The 20,402-nt window shown below is 42.7% G+C and overlaps 1 protein-coding gene across 5 annotated transcripts in view; it reads left to right on the top strand.

Moving 5' to 3' along the window:
• The window catches only part of MVB12B (multivesicular body subunit 12B), a 97,912-nt gene that overhangs the window by 56,596 nt on the left and 20,914 nt on the right, over nucleotides 1-20,402 (top strand). For all 5 annotated transcript variants that reach the window (XM_053374740.1, XM_053374742.1, XM_053374738.1 and 2 more), the window contains exon 8: nucleotides 20,229-20,284. In XM_053374740.1, coding sequence (XP_053230715.1) covers nucleotides 20,229-20,284 — 56 coding nt within the window. The remainder of the gene's footprint in view (nucleotides 1-20,228; nucleotides 20,285-20,402) is intronic.

Below are 20,402 nucleotides of genomic sequence, written 5' to 3'. Positions count from 1 at the left end.
TGTAGGGGATTTTAAATGCTCAATGTAATTTGCATATATTAATCTCCTCTTTTCAGCCTTATCAAGCATTCTTCAGTATTTGAAGTTAAAATAGCGTTGACAGGCGAGAGCACGCTTAGTTTTTTCGAGGATTTATTACTTGTATAATTTCTGATCTTTAATAAGCAGATATGACTGATCCTCATAGTTCTATAGAAATCGTTTAATTGTTCCAGATGGCGTGTACTGATTATGCAAAATTACTTTTCACACAGTTTTTTTCACCCCCTCTTTTGGTGCTTGTATATGATGTGTGTGATGGTGTTCGGAGTAAAATTTTTAAAAAAAATTATAGCAGCCTTATCGTGCTGTTTTATGGTGTGTTAAAACACACACACACATTCAGTTGAATTTAATCTACTGAATTACATTGGCCAACAGCTATTATAATGTAACAGAGAGATCTTTTTTCTTTTTCCACTTGGAGGCTTGATGAAGAATAATATAACACATTCACTATTGTTCATTACAATATCACACACACACACACACACACACACACACACACACAGCATTTCTAGAGAGAGAGAAGCCTATGGCTGATGAAAAATGCATAATGCATAATTTGTGCACTTAGATAAAATGCAAAGGAATTGTTCTCTTCGTTTTTGGAGAGCAGATCCATGTGCAGAACAAATGAAATAACCTTGTTGTGACTGCTTTCCTCTCATCAAGAATGATTTTCTTTTAATGATCAGGGTGGCAAATTGTATTTTAATTTTTAGATCACTGGCACGGGCTGTGTCCTGTTGACAGGTGTCACCGCCATCCTCCTTCATGGCTCGTCTAATTCGGATATCTCAATGGTCCCCTTTTTGTAATTGAAAAGGCATTTTGTAGTAGAGAGTGGTGGCTGCAATTCAGTCTCTTTAAAAAGTTCCCCCACCTCATGCTATGTGTGTGCAAATGTGGTTGTGGGAAGTCCTAGTTGAGAATATATGAGCTTACACTGTGGGGATAGGAAACCAGTAGCTCTATGGATGTTGTTGGTCTCCCAAGTCCCATTATCTCTAACCATTGGTATGCTGGTAGGGGCTGATGGGAGTTGGAGAAAGTCTGAAGGTCACTGGTAGAGCATCTGCCTAGCATGCAGAAGGTCCTAAGTTCATTCCCCAGCATCTCCGGGTAGGTCTGGGAGAGAGTTCTGCCTGAAACCCTGAAGAGCCATTGGAGACAATACTGAGCTTGATATGTCAGTATATGGTATATGGTTCCATATGGAATCCAACACTTTTCCAATCCCTTATTATTCCACCTCTTGAAGGACTCCATTCTGAAGACTACAACGTAGGGATGGAGAATCGGGGACCCTGCAGCTGTTATTGACTAAAACCCGTTATATAGTTGGACCATTGGCAGTGCTGGCTGGGACTGATGGGAGTCCAACAGAATCTGGAAGGCCTCGAATCTCTATCCTTTTTATGCTACAGTCTTGTTGTACAATGCTGTCTATCACTGCCACACCAAGGTTTCAGGCACAGTCTTCCCATCAATTACTAACCATTTCCTTTTAACCAGACTTGCTGGATATTGAATCTGGGGACCATCCACATGCAAAACATATTCTCTGCTACTTAGCATGGTTAGTAATAAAGTTTCAGTTCAAGAGAAGCTGGATGGAGAAGGATACTTGGGTATGTTTGTAAAAGCACTTTCCTTGTGTCTACATTAGTCAGTATGAAAGGGGAGCTGTTTAGCCACTAAGAATTGTTCTCACCCTTAGTGCTGATTGGAGCCAAACAGTGTAAAAGGAGGTGCATTGCCCACTGAGAATTGGCCCGTAGGAGAAGACATGCAGGAAGAACATCAATGAGTAGTTGCTATTATATTCTGTGTTTTTCCCTGATAGGGGCTCAAGGCAGCTTACAGCTAAAATAGAAACAGCTAAAAACATAGTGGGGAATGCAATATTAAAAAACAAGTATTGATGTATTTACTTGCGCACATGCACACAAATATACAAATATTAGGAACATGGAAAACAAAAGGTGCTTCATTTTCAAGAGAATTATGTGCAAGTTCTGTGCCCATGTGTGTGCACAGAAAATAGTAGATCTGGCTGGAAAGCGATACACGGAGAACTACATTGGCCATTGTAGTGCATTGCTAAATAATAATTTTGTATAATGATAGGATTATTGTATAATCTTAGAAAGGGACATGGCTGCGAGAGTGCATGGCTGTGACTATCATGAAGGGACCCTGCACTTCTCAATTTGCCCCTACACTACTAGACATGACTAACATAGGTCCATTATTTTCAGTGGACCTGCTCCCAAAGCCCAAATGTCCAGCCATACCAACATTAAACAATTGCTGAAGATTCCAAAGTTATTAATTTATTTATTTTTTAAAGGTGCATAGTAGATCTGTGTTAAAATGCATAAACATTGTAGGCCACTGGGAGGCTTTCCTAACACATTATCAAAATATCTATAGCTCTAATAATATAAATCAGGAATGATTAGAAAAATATTTGTCCTAATGAAGTAATCATTTGGTCGTAATGCATTTCATGACTGTAGCTTTCGGGTGTGTTAACCGGATGGACGTTGTATGGATTTTCTCATTTTCATCTCCAAAACGCTATCTAATGTTTCATTAAGAGTCACATATAATGTATCTTAAGTACAGTCATTAAATATAGTTTAAGGAGATTTATGTTTCAATATTGCTTAAAGATGGTTTAATAGGCCCATTTACTTGGGCAATATTAATGAGCTCTTACTACCTAATTTTAAGGATCTTAATGTGTATGAAGAGTTTGTGGCTGCACAAAACAACTTGGAAATGTCAAGGCAGCGGACAACTCCAGAGTTGCCATTGAAGCAAAACCCTCCAGTGCAACTGCATTCCTAACCCCGTAGCACTGCTCAGTTGATTTAAAGGGTTAAATCCCCCCACCATTTGGCAAGCCACACGGGTGCCCTTCACCTGCAACATGTTTCCAGTCCTCATGGTGACTGCTGGCATTCCAAACTCATCTTCCCCGTGGCTTTGTGAGACGAGTCTGATCCAGCAAGACAGTTATCTATAAAGGTTCATCTAGGCCGGCTTTCCTCCTTGCCACCACTCCCAGTAGCCAACTGGAGGCACCTGGGAAATCCCCAAGCAGAACATGGAAGCAACAACCCTCCTTTGTTGTAACAACTGGTATTCAGAGGCGTTCTAATCCTGGATGTGGAAGACCATGACCATGAGCAGTACCAAAAGAATATAGGAAGCTGCCTTATGCTGAGTTGGACCCTTGGTCCATCTAGTACAGTATTGTCTACACTGATTGGCAGTGGTTCCCAAGGGTTTCAGGCAGAAATTTCTCGCTGCCCTACCTGGAGATGCCGGGGATTGAACCTGGGCCTTCTGCATGCAAAACGGAAGCTCTCCCACTGAGCTTATGGCCCTTCCCTAAACATTGATAACTCTGTCCTCCTCCTCTTCCATAAATTCTTCCAGTTTCATTTTAAAGTCATCTAAGCTAATAACCATCACCCCCATCTTGCAGCAGTGAATTCCATAAGTAGAACAGGGATGAAAATGATCCAACTTTGTGCAAATGATACTTTGGGTATCATTTAAAAGTTCCCTCCCCGCCCCAACCTTGGCCATTTTTCAAAGATAATTTCTGAAGCTGTTGTCTATCTGGGAGCCATTTCTTTCACTCTTCATTGTCTTGGTTTGCTTTCAGTGATGTCTGCTAGCCTTATCTGACCATGATGTGATCTGATTCACAAAAATAAGGAACCCACTGTATAGGAACATACACAAAGAGAAAAAATGGGTTCAGGCTTGCATACAAAAACACAATATATGGCAAGCAAAGTACAACAAATGTACAGTGGAACCTCAGTTTTCGAACATAATCTGTTCCGTGAGTCTGTTTGACTTCCAGAACATTCAAGAACCGAAAATCAAAGGGTTGTCGGCAAAGTGAATGGTGAAAATGGAAAAAAAACCCATAGAAGCCGTTTGACTTCCGAGGCGCGTTCGAAAACAGAAGCATTCACTTTGGTGTTCAAAAAACCAAAATGTTCGGCAGCTGAGACATTTGAAAATCGAGGTTCCACTGTATTCGTCACAATGTACCCGCTATTACAAGGCATACAGTACATGCAAGCGGTACTCCAGAACCATCAAAACAAGTACAATATTACAATTAATGATATATTTTCATTATCTTCTCAATACAATCTCACCGCATGGGCTGAATACATCTTTTGATTTGGGCTGTTTCTTGTAGTTCTTCTTTAAGAAACCCTTGGTGTTTCACAATCTCTACTCATAAATGTCCACTAGTGGGCTTCCTCTGTGCTCTGCTAGCCAGCATGCAGCAGTTGCCTCTACTTGTACCCGATGTGGGACCTTGTTCACTTCACAGGTGAGTCAGCCTGCTCATGGTCTGGAAAAGTTTGCACTATAATGTTTGACTTGGGTTGCTACAATTTTCTTCTATATTGTCAGCTGAAGGAGGAGTTTTCTCTTTGAAACTGAGATCAACCAGACTCCAGTCCTGTTTGCTACAGCTGCTCTGCCACTCCCAAGAAGTTCCTTGGGTCAGAAATAATGAAAATATATCATTAATTGTAATATTGTACTTATTTTGATGATTTTGGAGTACCGCTTGCATGTACTGTATGCCTTGTAATAGCAGGTACATTGTGACGAATACATTTGTAGTACTTTGCTTGCCATATATTGTGTTTTTTGATGCTGGCCTGAACCCCTGTTTTTTCTATTTGTGTATATGAACTTATTCACAACAGCATTCCTGTGTTGCTGATCCAGGAAGTGTTGCCTTTGGTTTTCCGCTGGATATGTTTTCCTTCCATAATCTGGTCATGCAGCCAAGACAAAGTAATTGATTGCTGTTGTTGTTTTATCCCCCCCCCCCCAGTTTTCTTTTTCATTAATTACATACATCTCATATCCATAACATTTACTATGCATTCCTCCCTCCCTCCCCTCCTAGGCTCCCCCCAACTTCCGCTTCTGGTTTGTTTCTCCTTTCAACCACCTTGCTACCTCCTAAAAGAAAAAAATACTAATAACATATTTATACAATAACATCAAACCTAAACACATAAAGATGAAAATAAGTACACCATATTATTTCTCTACCTTCTACACATTCTCTAATACTAATGATGTGAATGTTTATTTGACAAAGTAATTGATTGGGCAGGGTGGGGGCGGAGAGGATTGCACCAAAGCAACAGTGGAGAAGATAGTAGAACAACACTAAATAGGATTGGGGGGAAAGTGAATATTCTCTCAATCAAGAATTTTCTCAGAAAATATTTCTCACATGCTGGAAGTATCACTTCCGATCCAGAAATGGAACAGAGAGAGCATTTGATGCAGTCGAGTTCATATGATTATATCGTACAACCTTTCCTATTGTTTTCTCATTCTCGAAGTCCTCCAATCATTTCTTAAACAAAGGTCTTCTATCCTGCTGCTATTTGGCCTCTTACGTACATTGTTATGAGATTGTTCTTGTTTACGTCTTCTAGCTTCAGCGATGTTTCAAGCTACTCAGGTGGTTTATTAGTAGGAGATGATAGCAAATTTCTTATTTTCATAATTGGACATTTCTTCCCTATGGACTCATGTTTAAGATACACATTGGAGGGGGGCTAGAAATCCCCTTTCCTCCCCCCACCTCCATCCCCATAACTAGCTAATAAGTGTTGCATTGTCATCAAGAGAGTAATGGTTTGCTGATTAGCACAATTAATGACAAATGGTGGTTGGAGCTGGTGGATTGGTTTAGCAGATGATGAATGCCGTGTGGCCCAGGTTGATTCCTGCCAAGAGTGCCTTACCTGGCTGCCTGGCCTTCTGTTCTCAAGCAGGTAGCTCTCATTAGTCACAGGGCATAGGTGCCAGCTTAAATTCACTGTCATTTCCGAGTGGGGGGGGGACTTAGGAACACAGGCGTGCACTTGTTCTCGGATTCCTTTGAGAGTCGTCTGATAGCTTTCCCTGTATTGCTGATGTGGCTTTTGTTTTTATCTCTCACAAATGTCTGCTGTCTGTCTTAATCTAGTTGGGCGGAAAGCTGGCAGTGTGATAGACAGGGTCCAAGGAAGCTGACCCAAAGTAGAAGGCAATCCACAACAGTGAGGAGCAGATAACGGGAACCTGTCAAGCTTACAGGACTTGGAGAGCTCCCAGGGCCAGCAGGATATCGAACTGGCTCTTTCATATGCCCAAGCAGGGTCAGGTGACCTCCAGAGCCACACACCTCTGCGTAAGGCATCTGGTGATTTAAAGGAGCGGGATGCTGGCTTGGAGCAGTGGATGTGATTCCATTATATGCGCTTTCGGTAATCCCTTTTTCTGCTATTTCTAGTGGAGGACTTAAAAGAAAAGAACAGTTTTGATTGATGGGTTTATTGTGGTTCTTCTCTCCCACACACCCCAAAGGCTTTTGCTGGATCCATTCTTGGGGTCTAATAACCTTGTCTTGTGGATCTCCAAGGATTATGACTTTCCCTCCCTAGAATTCAGTGGGGATTTGGGGGGCTGTGCAAGAGGGATAACCAGAGGCCTTCCAGAGCTTACCCACACGATTTAGTGATGGCCACCAGCTGTAAAGGAGAAGAGGAGGAGGAAGAAGAGTTTGGATTTGATATCCCGCTTTATCACTACCCTATGGAGTCTCAAAGCGGCTAACAATCTCCTTTCCCTTCCTCCCCCACAACAAACACTCTGTGAGGTGAGTGGGGCCGAGAGACTTCAGAGAAGTGTGACTGGCCCAAGGTCACCCAGCAGCTGCATGTGGAGGAGCGGAGACGCGAACCCGGTTCCCCAGATTACGTGACTACCGCTCTTAACCACTACACCACACTGGCTCACCACGCTGGAGGATTAGACAAATTCATGGTGGACAAGGCTGTCCAATGGCTACTAGCTATGATAGTTGTGTTCACCCTCCTGTTGGAAGCAGTATGCCTCTGAATACTAGTTGGGAACTGGAGATGAGGAGAATGCTGTTGCACTCAAGAGTCCCCTGGGAAAAGAGAATGGTTGTTAAACCACTCTGGAAATTGTAGGTCTGTGGAGGGAACAAGGATCTCATAACAACTCTTGGCACCCTTAATGAGCTACATTTCCCAGGATTCTTTGGGGGAAGCCATGGCTGTTTAAAGTGTATAATACTGCTATAAATGTATAGTGTAGATAAGCTGAAAGTCTTCTTTGGTTCATTCAAACTTCTGGTAATGAGTTCTGTTTTAGCTTTAGTTTAGTTGTGGTGTATGCAAGTTGTTCATACTTGACTTGCCTGCTCAATATTATCTATCGAGGGCTTCCTGACTGCTGAGCTAGTTAACGGATGCTGTTATCTATTCTTTCCACACAGTATTGTGCTTCTGTGCTCTCCCCCCTCCCTTTATTGCCGACAGGGTTTTTATTAAGTCATCTTTAACTGCTTTGGGCAGAAAGTTGAGGCACCAATCATTTAAATAAATGGGGATTCTTCCCAATTCCCCATTGATCTTGCTTCATGAAAAAGAGGACCTCTCCTAATGCTAATATCAGATGCAGTTGTTCATAGGGGAAAGGCAATATGGTGTAGTGGTTAGAATGTTGGACCAGGATCTGGGAGACCTAAGGTTCAAATTCCCAAGCAGCCATGAAGCCCACTAGGTGAGCATGGGTCATCCACTCTCTCCCAGCCTAGCCTACCTTGCAAGGGAATTAATAAAATGGAAGTCATCAATATCCCCTTGGTGGATTTTGAACAAAATAATTGAATAATCAAGACTTAAGTTGCCTTTGAAGGAATAGTTATAAGCATATTTACCTACTGAATTTTGAAACAGTGATAGGTTTCCTAGGGACCTGTTTCGCCTGGTAGTTTCTATTTAAGTAATGTTAGGGGGGCACCCAAACCTTTTACTAAAGTGGGTGAAAATCCTTAATTTTGTGTTAGTGAAAGGGGGCTAATAATTATATAGTTAATTGGCATCTGGAAATTAGGACAATCTTAATTACAGAGCACCATTTCCCTAATAGCTACAAGGCTTGGGCATTTGATCTATATGGAGATTGGTGGCTATTATGCAATTAGCAATTACATTAATGGGGGCATCCTATTTTGACGGAATTTGCATATGCAAATAAAACATACCTAATAGAAATAGCATTGCTGCCCTAATGATTCTGATTCCCTTCCCCCCCCAAAGACCCCTCCCCAATGTTTTTAAATCACTCTCAACCTAATTGCTATCTCTTTTGTTTTATCTCTTCAGAATGGAACTGCATGCTGAAGATGCATGCTTAAGGAGGTTGAAGGAACCCTTTAATATAGAGACACATTAAATGAATAAATATAAATTTAATTTCAATGATATGGAAGCATGGCATGTAGCTATTGCCACATGTGCTTTGGGGGGGGTGTCTTTGCGTATGTTGGCACCACTGTTAAAGGACCACAAACAGTATTTATTTATACGTACGTACGTACATACCCATCTGGGCGGCTTCCAACACATATAAAAATATAATACAAAAATCAAACATTAAAAACTTCCCAATACAGGACTGCCTTCAGATGTCTTTTGAAGGTTATATAGTTTTTTATCTCCTTGATATCTGATGTGAGGACGTTCCACAGGGTAGTGGTGGCTACTGAGAAGGCCCTCTACCTGATTCCCTGTAAGTTCACCTCTCACAGTGAGGGAACCACCAGAAAGCCTTCAGAGCTGGACCTCTGTGTTTGGGCAGAACAATGTGGGTGGAGACAGTCCTTGAGGCATACAGGGCCAAGGTCATTTAGGGTTCTAAAGGTCAGCACCAACACTGTATTTTAAAACAGCACAATTCAAAGCGTTTGGTTAGACAGCTATTTAAAATATTCAGAAAATAATTAAAATCAACTAGGGCTGCCATACGTCCGGAATTTCCCAGACATAACCAAGATTTGTCCATCAAAAAGTGGCATCTGGGCGGAATTTTCAAAAATCTGTTAAAATGTCTGGGGAAACCCGGGCATCTTTTTGGTGAATTTCCTTTAAAAATGACTCCAAAACTACTACTTTTTAAAAGATTGGGGGGGGGGAGCGTTTGTTTCCAGATTTTCACTTTTTAAAAATATGGCAACCCTAAATCAACTATAAGCTAAAAGCAGATTAAAACAAATGTCAGCACATTGCCAGATAGGCTTGTCTAAACAAAACATTTTCTAGTGGGCATCAAAGAGTGTACAGCAAAGGTGCCTTCTTGATGTCGATAGGCAGGAAGTTCTGAAGGGGGGGGGGCTACCACGCTAAAAGATTGATTTATTACAGATTTAAGAAGGCATGCCTTGTAGGGGCAGGTGACAAGTTCTCTGAATTTTGCAGTGTTCTCCAGCCATGTAACGTATATAAAAATGCATACAGGCAACTCCCCATATCTATGGGAGCTGCTTTCCAGGGCACTGCACATGTTTGTTGGACACGCATAAGCCCGCCCTATTCCACCCTCACCCTATTCCATCCCCTTCTGAAGCTGAAAACTGTGTGCGCATCAGTGATCAGACTTTTCTCAAATGCACGCAAATGGGGAGTTGCCTGTATACTGTGAAGAAGTGTCCATAAAAACATATGTACTGGTAAAATTAACATGCAAAAAAGGACTATATTAATGGAAATCGCTTTGCAGAAATGTGAATATGAGGTAAAATTACTAATATACATAGGGGTGCACTAAAACACTGATGAATTTTCATTGATGGCTTTTAAACAATAATCAGGGGACACGGCGGGGGGAGAAGAGGGAAAGCTCCATTACACAGGAGTGCTTCTGCTGGTGGGGATCATTAGGTGAATCCCCACCCCACCCTGTGCTGAAGTGTTTTAGCCAGCGCTACTCCTACTCAGAGTAGACCTATTGAGAATAATGGGCATGACTAGCTTAGATCTGTTAATTTCATTATGCCTTTTATGTGTAGAATCTAGTTGGATACAGCCCATATTTTTCTGCAAATTTAAAAACAAGCAGAAGATTACAGATCGATGCAGAAATGGGATGGAATAGATTTCGGAGTGAACACAGGCAAATTCCCCCGCCCATCCTTTGGAAGGATCCCATCCTGGATGCTTTGAAGAATAGCTGTTCTGGATGTGTGGGGCTCCTGGAACCCAGCTGGTTTGGGCTAATCCTCTTGGAAGCAGGATGGCAAGGCAGCCTCTGTTGAATGTACGACAACAGATGGCAGGCCCAACCCGCAAAATAAACAGCAGTATGTCTTTGCCATGCAAAAGCAGCCTGTTTGTCTTCTCACGGTGTTCTGTTGGGTTGGAGAGTTCGCCTGTTTCATTCACTTTTGCCACCCCATAGCCAGTATTCCGTTCTCCTTTTGTATAGTTTATTATTTGCACCCTACTTTTATTTAAAAATAAGTCTCAAAGCTGCTTGCCGGAAAAAATGAAATGCAGCGTAATAGAACAGCAGACTAACTATTATTACTATTATTTGTTTGTTTTATATCTCACCCTTCCTACATAAGGAGCCCAGAGAGGCAAACAGAGTCACAATTTAAAAGGAAAGGAAAATCGTTCTATAAACAATTTCAACTAAAAACATCTAAAAGCAGTTGCATCGTTAAGGGGTTTGTGGGTGTGGGACGGATCCTTAAATGTTTCTCTTTTTTTGTACTTCTATCAAACGTGGAGTTCCCCTGATCATTCTGATACCTCCTTGTTTCTGAGGTTCCATAAACACTATTCATTTAAAGCACATAGACCCTAAGAATCATGAGAACAGTAGTTTGCCTGTACACACCTACAATTCCCAAACTCCATGTTTAATAAGGGACAGTTCCCAGGTTTCTTGAGGGGCTGGATGCTTTAAATGTATGGTGTGTCCATAGCCTAAGTGGTTTCATTCTGTTTGCAATCCTTTGCACTCAGCAACTGAGTTTTCTATTAGAAGGAGTTAGAAGGATGTAAGAAGCTCACTGCTAGATCATACGAAGGGTTCGGCTTCCTGCTTCTAACGGTAGCTAATCATGTGTCTCTGGAAGCCCTCAGACAAGTCCTGAAGGTAAAAAGCTTCTTCATGTTTATGCTCCTCAGCAGTAGGTACTGAGAGACATGGTGTCTCTGTAACTTAAGTAATAAAACTTTGCAATAAAGCATAAAACAAGGCAGGGGAACTCAGCCTCCATCAAGTCTGCCTGATTCTCATGTTATGGATGGACCACAAAACAGGGCCTCTGAGGCTTATCTCAAAGGAAGCCACTTAGGGCTTTGAATGACTATTTTCAGTATTTTAAGTCAAGCCCAAAAACAAATAAGCCTGGACTGGGTAGCCTCAGACAGGGGCCACATGTGGCCCTCTGGACCTTAGAACTCTCCACAGGCTGCACTCTTCACTGGCCCTCCACACCACATAGCTGGAATGTGCTGGTGAAGTCTGATAGTGCCTCTTGCTTACCTAGATGGAGGGTAGAGAAAAGCTCCCCTACTGTACAAAAGTAAAATTTACATTCTTTGCTGTGCCCACTTTTGCCTCTGGAGTGGCTCAGCATTGGAATATGGCCACAAGGGAATGTTGCCACAAGGGAATGTGGCCCTCAAGTTGAGAAGGGTTGATTGGAGTTGTATGTTCTGGGCCTCAGGTGCTGGGTTGTCTGACAGCAGCATTATGTGCTAATTTGTGGTTTTAGGCCGACTCCAAAAGCAACCACAGTGCTGAACAGTAGCTATGATAATTGCAGCAACAGTACCACAAAGTAGATATTAAGGTGTGGACAAGAAAAGCAGAATGCCCACTCGATGCATTGGGTCTCTGGCTTCCCTTGGCTTTTCCATCGTCCCGTGCTGTGCTGGTGCATCCTGCAGCATACCAAATGTCCAACATGCTTCTTCAGGAGAGCCTAAGTCTGACAATGCCAGCATTTTTCACTTCCCTTATGTCCCCATTAATAAAGCAATGATCCAAAAGCAGCTTTGCTGAGTCTGATCTTTATGCTTCCATCACTCATGACGAGATAATTTCACACAGGATCATTTTTAAATTAAATGACGACGAAGGCGCGCAGGGCTGTTTTTCCCCCCAGTGTTCTCTAGTTCATGGGAGTCTATCAAGTCATTAATGTGTCGTGACAAACCGCTTGACGGAAACAGGCGTAATTAATTATTTGCATAAATAATGACATGGAGCAGGCTCTTTTCGGCCTTATCTGTGAGGCTGACTGCTGAACCACTCAAAAAAGAATGAGGTATTTACATTTGCCTCAAACTATGCTCCGGCTCTGCAGAAAAGGGGGCACAGAAGGGGCTGTCGCTCTTCAATCCCTGGCATCTTCAGGTAGTGCTGAAACCATGGGCAGCTGCTGCCAGTCGCTGTAGGCAGTACTGAGTTGGATGGACCAAGTGGTCTGACTCAGTATAAGATAGCTTCCTATGTTTCTAGAAGATTAGGCTTCTTTATTTTCAACAAAGTTGAGGTGGCAGCAGGGAGGGTCTGTTCATAGTCCAAATATACACAGCATTCTACGCCATCAAAGACGTGGGAGTGTTTATGCAGGCAGTACTTTCTTTTAAAATACGTAGCGCCTACTGCACGTATTAAGTCTGGGGAAAGTGTTATCGCTTCCCTCAGTTGTATAAAATTTGTTCTCATTGCCATATGTTCACCGGAGATGATAGGTGTCTTAACTTCTGCTGAATTGTACCTTGCTGTTACTGGGTTGGTGGAGCATGAAGCCTGAGTTCCTAGGACTTGGGGGGTTTGAGGAGGGCATCCAACAGGTGAAGGAACAAGAACTAGGGGAAGTAGCACCCTGGCAAGAAAAGGCCAGTGCTGAGCCAGGTACTTTTCTTTTTCTTTTTTTTAAAGATATTTATTGAAATTTTCCACTTTAATACATTAAAAAAATCAAGAAAGAAAAACAAAAAAGTTTAAAAACACATAGAGTTCACAATCCTTATTTTTCTATAACATATTTCCCTGACTTCCCCACACCTCCCCTTCTTATATTCCAATTCAAATTGTTAGTTCAGCAAGTTCTTATCCCTAAATTTTTACCTTTTTCTATTTAGTTCATTTTAAAAAAGCCAATTTTACCTTATAAACATCAATATTTATACATCAGTACTCATTCTTAAAACCTTTTTCTAAAGTCGACCCAAATTCCCTTCCACGACTTCCCCAATCTTCATACAAATAACAAAACAGAATAAAAACAAAAACAGGTTATAATTATGCACCCTTTGGATTCCCAAACTCCACCCCCCCCTTTCCCGGTTTCAATCCCCAACAAATGTCCATCAGTCTTAATCTACTATCAGCCTGGAGATCTCACGTCCGAGGCTCTTAATTCTCTCTCAATTCCTCTCTGCCGGTTTTTTTTGATGGTCCTTAATATTAAACACCAGATCTCGGAGAAGCTCTGGCCCAACGGGATCCATGTTTCTTCCAGCCAGACCTCCATACTTAAAAGTGGAGCCTGAATCTTGTTTCTTACTCCTTTAAAGTCCAAATGTCCCCAAAGCTCCAACTTCCACCTTAATCAGATTTGTAATCCTTGGATCTTCAGATCTCCACATAAGGAGATCTCTCCATTCTTCAATCTCCAATTCAAACCAGATTTTCGACATCAAGTTCTTATTTTCCTTTGTAGCCATCATGTCAGGCCTCTGGCTCTCCTTTGTCATCTGCAGCATTACAGCTCCTCCTTCCTTTTCCTCAGGAACAACATATATCTCCTTCTCCACACTCTCAAAGCTCTCAAGTTTCTCTTCTTGTCCAGCTGCATGGACTTCCTGAGTCAAGTCCTTATCAAATTCAATGAGCTTATTTACTGTTAAATCCAGAGTTGCAACATTTGTAGCCAAAACATCAATTTGGCCTTGTAACTTTCCCAAGAGAACAAAAACTCTGTCCAATTTAGCTTGTATTTTCCCTCCTTCAGCCATTCTTGTAATGTCCCAAAACCCCCTCTAGAGGGATTTTGGTTACTTAATATTCCTTCCAGTTCAAATCCAAAAGTCAAGTTAGTTTGTATCAGTTCTTCCTTGTTTTCAACAAATTATAACCAAATTATAACAAATATAACCAGCAGAGACAACAGAAACAAAGCTCTCTTTTTCAGTCTTGACAGCTAATTTGACAGCTGTCAAACTCTTCAATACCTCTTCAACAGGCTCTCTCGCGGATCACTCCCGGGTCCGGGGGGGTGGCACTTCAGCTCCCAAAATTAGCTCTTATCCTCCAGTAAGATTTCTTATACTGCCAAATCGTGAAATTAATGTCTTTTACCCAATAAAAAAGAAAAGATTCTCTCGACCTTAGTTAGCAGGTCCTTGCTTTAGATTATTTACAAGACGGGGAGACGGACTTCCTGTTTGCTCCTTCCCCGATCGTGCCTAATTAAAAAAAAAAAATTCCTTGCAAATCCAATTTCCGTACTACTCACGGGTTGTTGCTTTAAAATCCAATTACTCACAAGAAGAAGTCAGCGCTCTCCGGCCATGGCAATGCGGCTTCACTCCGCAGGAGAAGCAGTTGACTCTCAGCACCGCGCCGCTCACCCCCTCCCCCATTCCGAAGCCTTTAAAAAGGCTCCTTCGCAGGTCGGGGGGGTGCAAATAGTGCCCGCCGAGTCACCAGGTTCACAGGCTTCACCGCCTGTGATTTTTAAGGGTCCCCGCGTCGCCACAGCGGGAAGACCCAAATCCTGCGGAGCCGATTCCCTCCGGAGCTCGGAGGGAATCCGCCATTCGCCAATGGCGCTAACCCGGAAGTCTTGGGGGAACTCTCTGAGCCAGGTACTTTTCGTAGTTGGGTGGGGAGAGACTAGTGGGCTGTTAGGGTGGCTGGAGCCACTCTGGAGACTTTGTCATCCTGGCAGCTCTCACATCTGCAGCTCAAAGTGACTCCCTCTGAGGGACAGCTTATCAGTGATCCAACAGTTCCTGGTTCTGCCTAGGGCTTAGGGGAAATGTCCCCTTCTTTCTCCTCTGCTTTGGTAATTTTTCATTTGGAAAGGTTGCAAAATGGAGATGAGAATACCTCTTTAGAGTGAAGAGAGGGAGACATTGCACTCACTCTGATTTGGCTTTGTGACATCACCTAGCCAATTCCGGTTAGCTATGCTACACTGTGGAGGGGGAAATAGGTTTTTGTTTGAGGACCCTTATTCTGGTTTTGAAAATTGAATTAGCAGCATGATTTTGTAATATTATTACATTATCCATGTGATCCCTGGTTGGCTGGAATTGCCTCATCAAGACATGAGATAGACACACGCACACATTGTGTGTGTATATTGTAAATGAAAGTGGGGAAGCAACAGAAAAAAATGCAAAACAGGTGCATGAACTGGTGTTATTAGGTAAGTTTTCAACCCCATTAAAACTTCCATAAGCAAAAATTCAGCAGTCCTTACTCCACAGCTACTGACAGCTATATTTGGCATACCTTTTTCCCCTCACCCGCTTTTAGATAATTTTTCTTGAGCTTGTCACATTCTTTGTTCCATAAAGTTCTTTATTAACATTGATTTGAAGAAACCATCTGATCTTTGAATGAGTCAAAAGGAACAATTGCACGCGTTTTCATAATCACCGTGAAATGCTGCAGATATGTATATACATAGGAGATAATAACAGCAATTAGTAGTTAGAATTCCTCCTGTTTCTGATCCCATTGTTTGTTTTTTTCCTTTTGAGAGAACAAGTGCTTATTATTCATGGAAATGTTGTTCTGTTTCAGCTGAAGCTCTCTTTTCTCCTGCAACTCAGTATATTTAGCCAATGTGACCAATGGGAATGCATCAGTGTGTTTAAATTTGGGATATTGTTGGTAGCCTTTGCTAAAAATATAGCTATTCTGGAGGGAGATGAATTGCCGGTGTGACAATTTGAGGTTGAAGCACAGGGATATGATGCACACAGAAGAAGAGCAGGCACATTAGAGTACATAATGCGCCAGTGCCTGGAGAAAGTGTGACAATGCGCTTTCAGATACAATTGTATTCACAGCCCATCTTCTCCAAAGTGTCAGCCCTCTTAACAAAACAATGCAGAAATAGAACACTGCAAATAAGACCTTAGCTAATACATTATGATGTCACAGGTTTTTAACATGTCAAAGCTGGTCCATGGTAAGCCAGGAGCCTAAGAGCAAGTCAGGGCTGAATGGCAAATCAGGAAGCAAGAACAAATCAGAACCAAGAGTAAGGCCAAGTCCAGCAGCTTCATAGGGCCAGTTGGAACCCTGCTGGCCCCTCATCTCATCTGTCCCCTATTGTGCTGATAAATGTAATGCCACCTTTTGACCTTCAGCAACAGGGGGCACCAGAGAGCAAGTTAGCAGCTTCCTCCTCCAGCATGGGCTGACAAGGAAAGAACATGAGAACATTTCAACATTGCCTTCTCTGAGTCAAACCATTGATATATCTAGCTCAGCATAGTTTACACCAGGCATGGCAAACTTGGCCCTCTAGCTGTTTTGGGACTACAGTTCCCATCATCCCTCATCACTGGTCCTGTTAGCTAGGGATGATGGGAGTTGTAGTCCCAAAACAGCTGGAGGGCCAAGTTTGGCCATGCCTGGTTTACACTGACTGGCTGTCGCTCTCCAGGATTTCAGACAAGGTCCATCCATAACAGGAGATACTAGAAATTGAACCTAAGACCTTCTATGTGTCACACAGATTCTCTACTATGGAGCTACAGCCCTTCTCAAAAAGTACATTTGAATCTGGAGTCTCTAGTTTGAGATCCCTAGCAAGAAATAGGGGGCAAGCAGCAGAAGATATTTATTGGAAAGTGAGTTTCCCACACTGACTGTGGTAAATGGGTCATGGCAATAGTTTGCCAGTACTCTCTCCCTAAGGAGCAGCCATTGAACATGCCCATCTCCCCGGTCTCTCTTTTTCCCATCCACCCATGCTTGATACTTTCCGAAGCATAGACTTCACAAATAATCTCTTGATGACAGACCTTGACAAGACTGATTCTTGCGACTCCGTGCTCACTTCTCTTTGACACAGCAGCCTTAATAACAGATCTCATTGTGCGTCTTGACATTCTTATTTTTTAAAAAAAGCACAATCGTTCCGATAAAGGGCATCTGCTTAATTACAGGTTTCCTTAATTACAGCTCTGTGGAAGCTCATCTGCTTGGGCAAATCCACATTGTAGCGCTGAGTCGTTTTGGCATATATTTTCCCCACTTTTCATCTGCTGTGGGTTTCTCCACACACTGGTGTCTTTCATAGCCTTTCTCCTTCCTCGAAGGAGATCTAGGACACTCTCCAGTTAATCCTCTCAACAATCCTGTACAAAATCTCCCCATGAGCCCCATAGCAGGTGGGCTCTGAACCTGAATCTAGATTTTTATAAATATTTGGGTGCTTCCTGTCTTCTCCAAAGCTTCTCAATTTAAAGAGGAAGTTTGGGGAGCAAGAGTTGGACTAGGATGTGGGAGACAAGAGTTCAAATCCTCACTCCTCCATGAAGCTCACTGGGTAACCTAGTCTCTGCCACTCATCCTAACCTACCTCACATGGTTGTTGTGGGCATTAAATGTGGGGTGGGTGGGACTCATGCACCACCCTGAGCTCTTTGGAGAGTAAGGTGGGCTGTAAAGGTAAAGGGGACCCCTGACCATTAGGTCCAGTTGTGGCCGACTCTGGGGTTGCGGCACTCATCTCGCTTTATTGGCCGAGGGAGCCAGTGTACAGCTTCCAGGTCATGTGGCCAGCATGACTAAGCCACTTCTGGAGAACCAGAGCAGCGCACGGAAATGCCGTTTACCTTCCCGCCAGAGCGGTACCTCTTTATCTACTTGCACTTTGACGTGCTTTCGAACTGCTAGGTTGGCAGGAGCAGGGACTGAGCAATGGGAGCTCACCCCAGCACGGGGATTCGAACCGCCGACCTTCTGATCGGCAAGCCCTAGGCTCTGTGGTTTAACCCACAGCGCCACCCGCGTCAAGGTGGGCTGTGAATGCAATTAAATAAACAAACATAGGAAGCAGCCTTTTGTTGTGCCAGGCCATTGTTCTATGCTCAGTATTGTCTATACGCTGACTGATAGTTGTTCTCTATGTCCTAGCTCCAGTCTGAAGAAGTACTTGAGCTCATATTATGGTTTCTGCCTGAAAATTTAATGAACAATTCAGTATAGTATATCAACAAAGCAAAAATAAGAGAGAGGCATGGCAGGTGCAAGGCAGGGACAGTGAGAAACCAGAACTTAAGAATGACAGGAACACACCAGAATTCAGAAGGCCTCTTGCTCAAGCAAGTCCCTGCTTAAACGGGAAGTCCTTTGTACTCCCTTCCTGCTTACAAGGATCCAGTGACCAGCTCAGGTGGGTGGCTGCAATCCAGCTCATGAAATGTACCTCCACTGAGAAGCTGCCATTCAGTAGTTCACCACATGAGGGAGCAGCACACAGATCCAGTAGCTTCTGCTGTTTATAGTTCCTTGCTGTTCCTTATGAGTCGTACAAGTGGGTTGAAATAAGTCCTGGGGTTTAATCGGGAGGCGCATGAAACAGCCACCTTCCGAAGTTAATGCGTTCAGTACAAGGATGGAAAATGGAGCAGAAACCCGTATGTACTCTGCTATGCATTCCACATACATAAAATAAATGTGATTTTTTAAAAAAGTCATCCTCATGAAAGTTCACCAGCATTTTAACATGAATTTCTCATAATGTGTATGCTTTTTTCACACAGTCTTGCAAAACTGTTTTATCTAAAGCACTGCATTTTTGTATGTGATTTTCACCAATCTATCAGTTTTTATACACCCTTTTCCTGATTGTTTGCATTCTTTGGTGGGGGAAGTGTGAATTTCGAAGGATAGCTGTGTTTCCCTTGATTCATGGCTTGGGACAGCACAAATTAGGGAGGCAAACTGAACTTAAATGCAAACTGAATTGAATTTCTCCCTCATCTCTAACCCAAGCCCAGGCAAAATGAGGCTGAGAGATGGGGAGGGAGAGATGTTTTCCCAAAGTGTCATCATTTGGAGGGCATGTCAAAAACTTATGTAGACAAGGCCAGCTTGAGTATAATGGTTGTGCTGTGAGTAGGGGCTGCATTCTGACATGGGGTGGTGGTGGTGATTTATTAAAATTGTATACTGCCCTATACCCCTAGATCTCAAGGCATTAGTTTTTCTGATTGTAATGCAAGTGCTTCGGTCCTGTTTTTTTAATGTTTCTTTCACCCTACAGCACCTGATGTGCTACAGAACTGCGGCTTTTTGACCAAAATATTATTATTATTATTATTATTATTATTATTATTATTATTATTATTATTATTATTATTATTATATCCCGCCCTCCCCTGCTGAAGCCGGGCTCAGAGTGGCTAACAACAATTAAAGTAACACAACATTCTAAAATCAAATCATTTTAAAATCAATTCAAAATCAAATTAATGGCAACCATTGGGCTAGAGTTCTATGAGGATTACCAAAGGAGGCGGTCAGGCTGTGCCTTGGCCAGAGGCCTGGTGAAACAGCTCTGTCTTGCAGGCCCTGCGGAAAGATGTCAAGTCCCGCAGGGCCCTAGTGTCTTGTGACAGAGCGTTCCACCAGATCGGGGCCACAGCCAAAAAAGCCCTGGCTCTGGTTGAGGCCAGCCTAACCTCCCTGTGGCCCAGGACCTCCAAGATGTTTTTGTTTGAAGACCGTAAGGTCCTCCGTGGGACATACCAGGAGAGGCGGTCCCGTAGGTACGAGGGTCCTAGGCCGTATATCAGCATTCCACACTAAATTTCACTCCCACCAGTGGGTGTGGTGTGACACAAAGAGTGTAATTGAACAATGTCACTACTTCCTCACCCCTTTCCACACATACCTGCTTCTGTTACCCCATGATCCCTCCATGAAAATAGCAGGAAATAGCTGAATGCTAGTATATCCCCTCCACACACAGTTTTTTCATTGTGCTCCCCCAATTTTGCAGGTTAAGGGGGCTGCAAACAGATTTGTTTTCTGGAATCAAATGACACAGTATACTCTCATTAGTTTTCTGGACCTGGTTTTTAAGTTGTGTGAAAGCTGAAATGTAATGTGGAAATTAACGGGGAATGTCAGGGAGATGGAACAGACTGACACGTGAGTACAGTGTGAGAGAGATGTAGATTTTGGGAACTTGGCTGAAAAATAGTGCTGTGAATCACATCAGCATTGAGTGATGGCTAATGCTGCTTTCTTTGTGCTTGTAGCGATGGAAGGAGTGCCTTTTATGATCTCGGAGAAGTTTGCCTGCGCTTCCGAAGGGGTAAGTTCTTTTATCCATGTACATAAGTGTATATTTTCTAATCGCTCTGGCCATCATTCCTTCTCTCTGCTCCTTCTCTGTTTATTTTCAGCATTGGTACTCAGGGCTCTGGCCAAAG

This window comes from Podarcis raffonei, chromosome Z, assembly GCF_027172205.1.
Source record: "Podarcis raffonei isolate rPodRaf1 chromosome Z, rPodRaf1.pri, whole genome shotgun sequence".
NCBI classification, from domain to species: domain Eukaryota; kingdom Metazoa; phylum Chordata; class Lepidosauria; order Squamata; family Lacertidae; genus Podarcis; species Podarcis raffonei.
The sequence above is the reverse complement of the archived record's forward strand: the minus strand, read 5'-3'. Positions and strand labels throughout refer to the sequence as shown.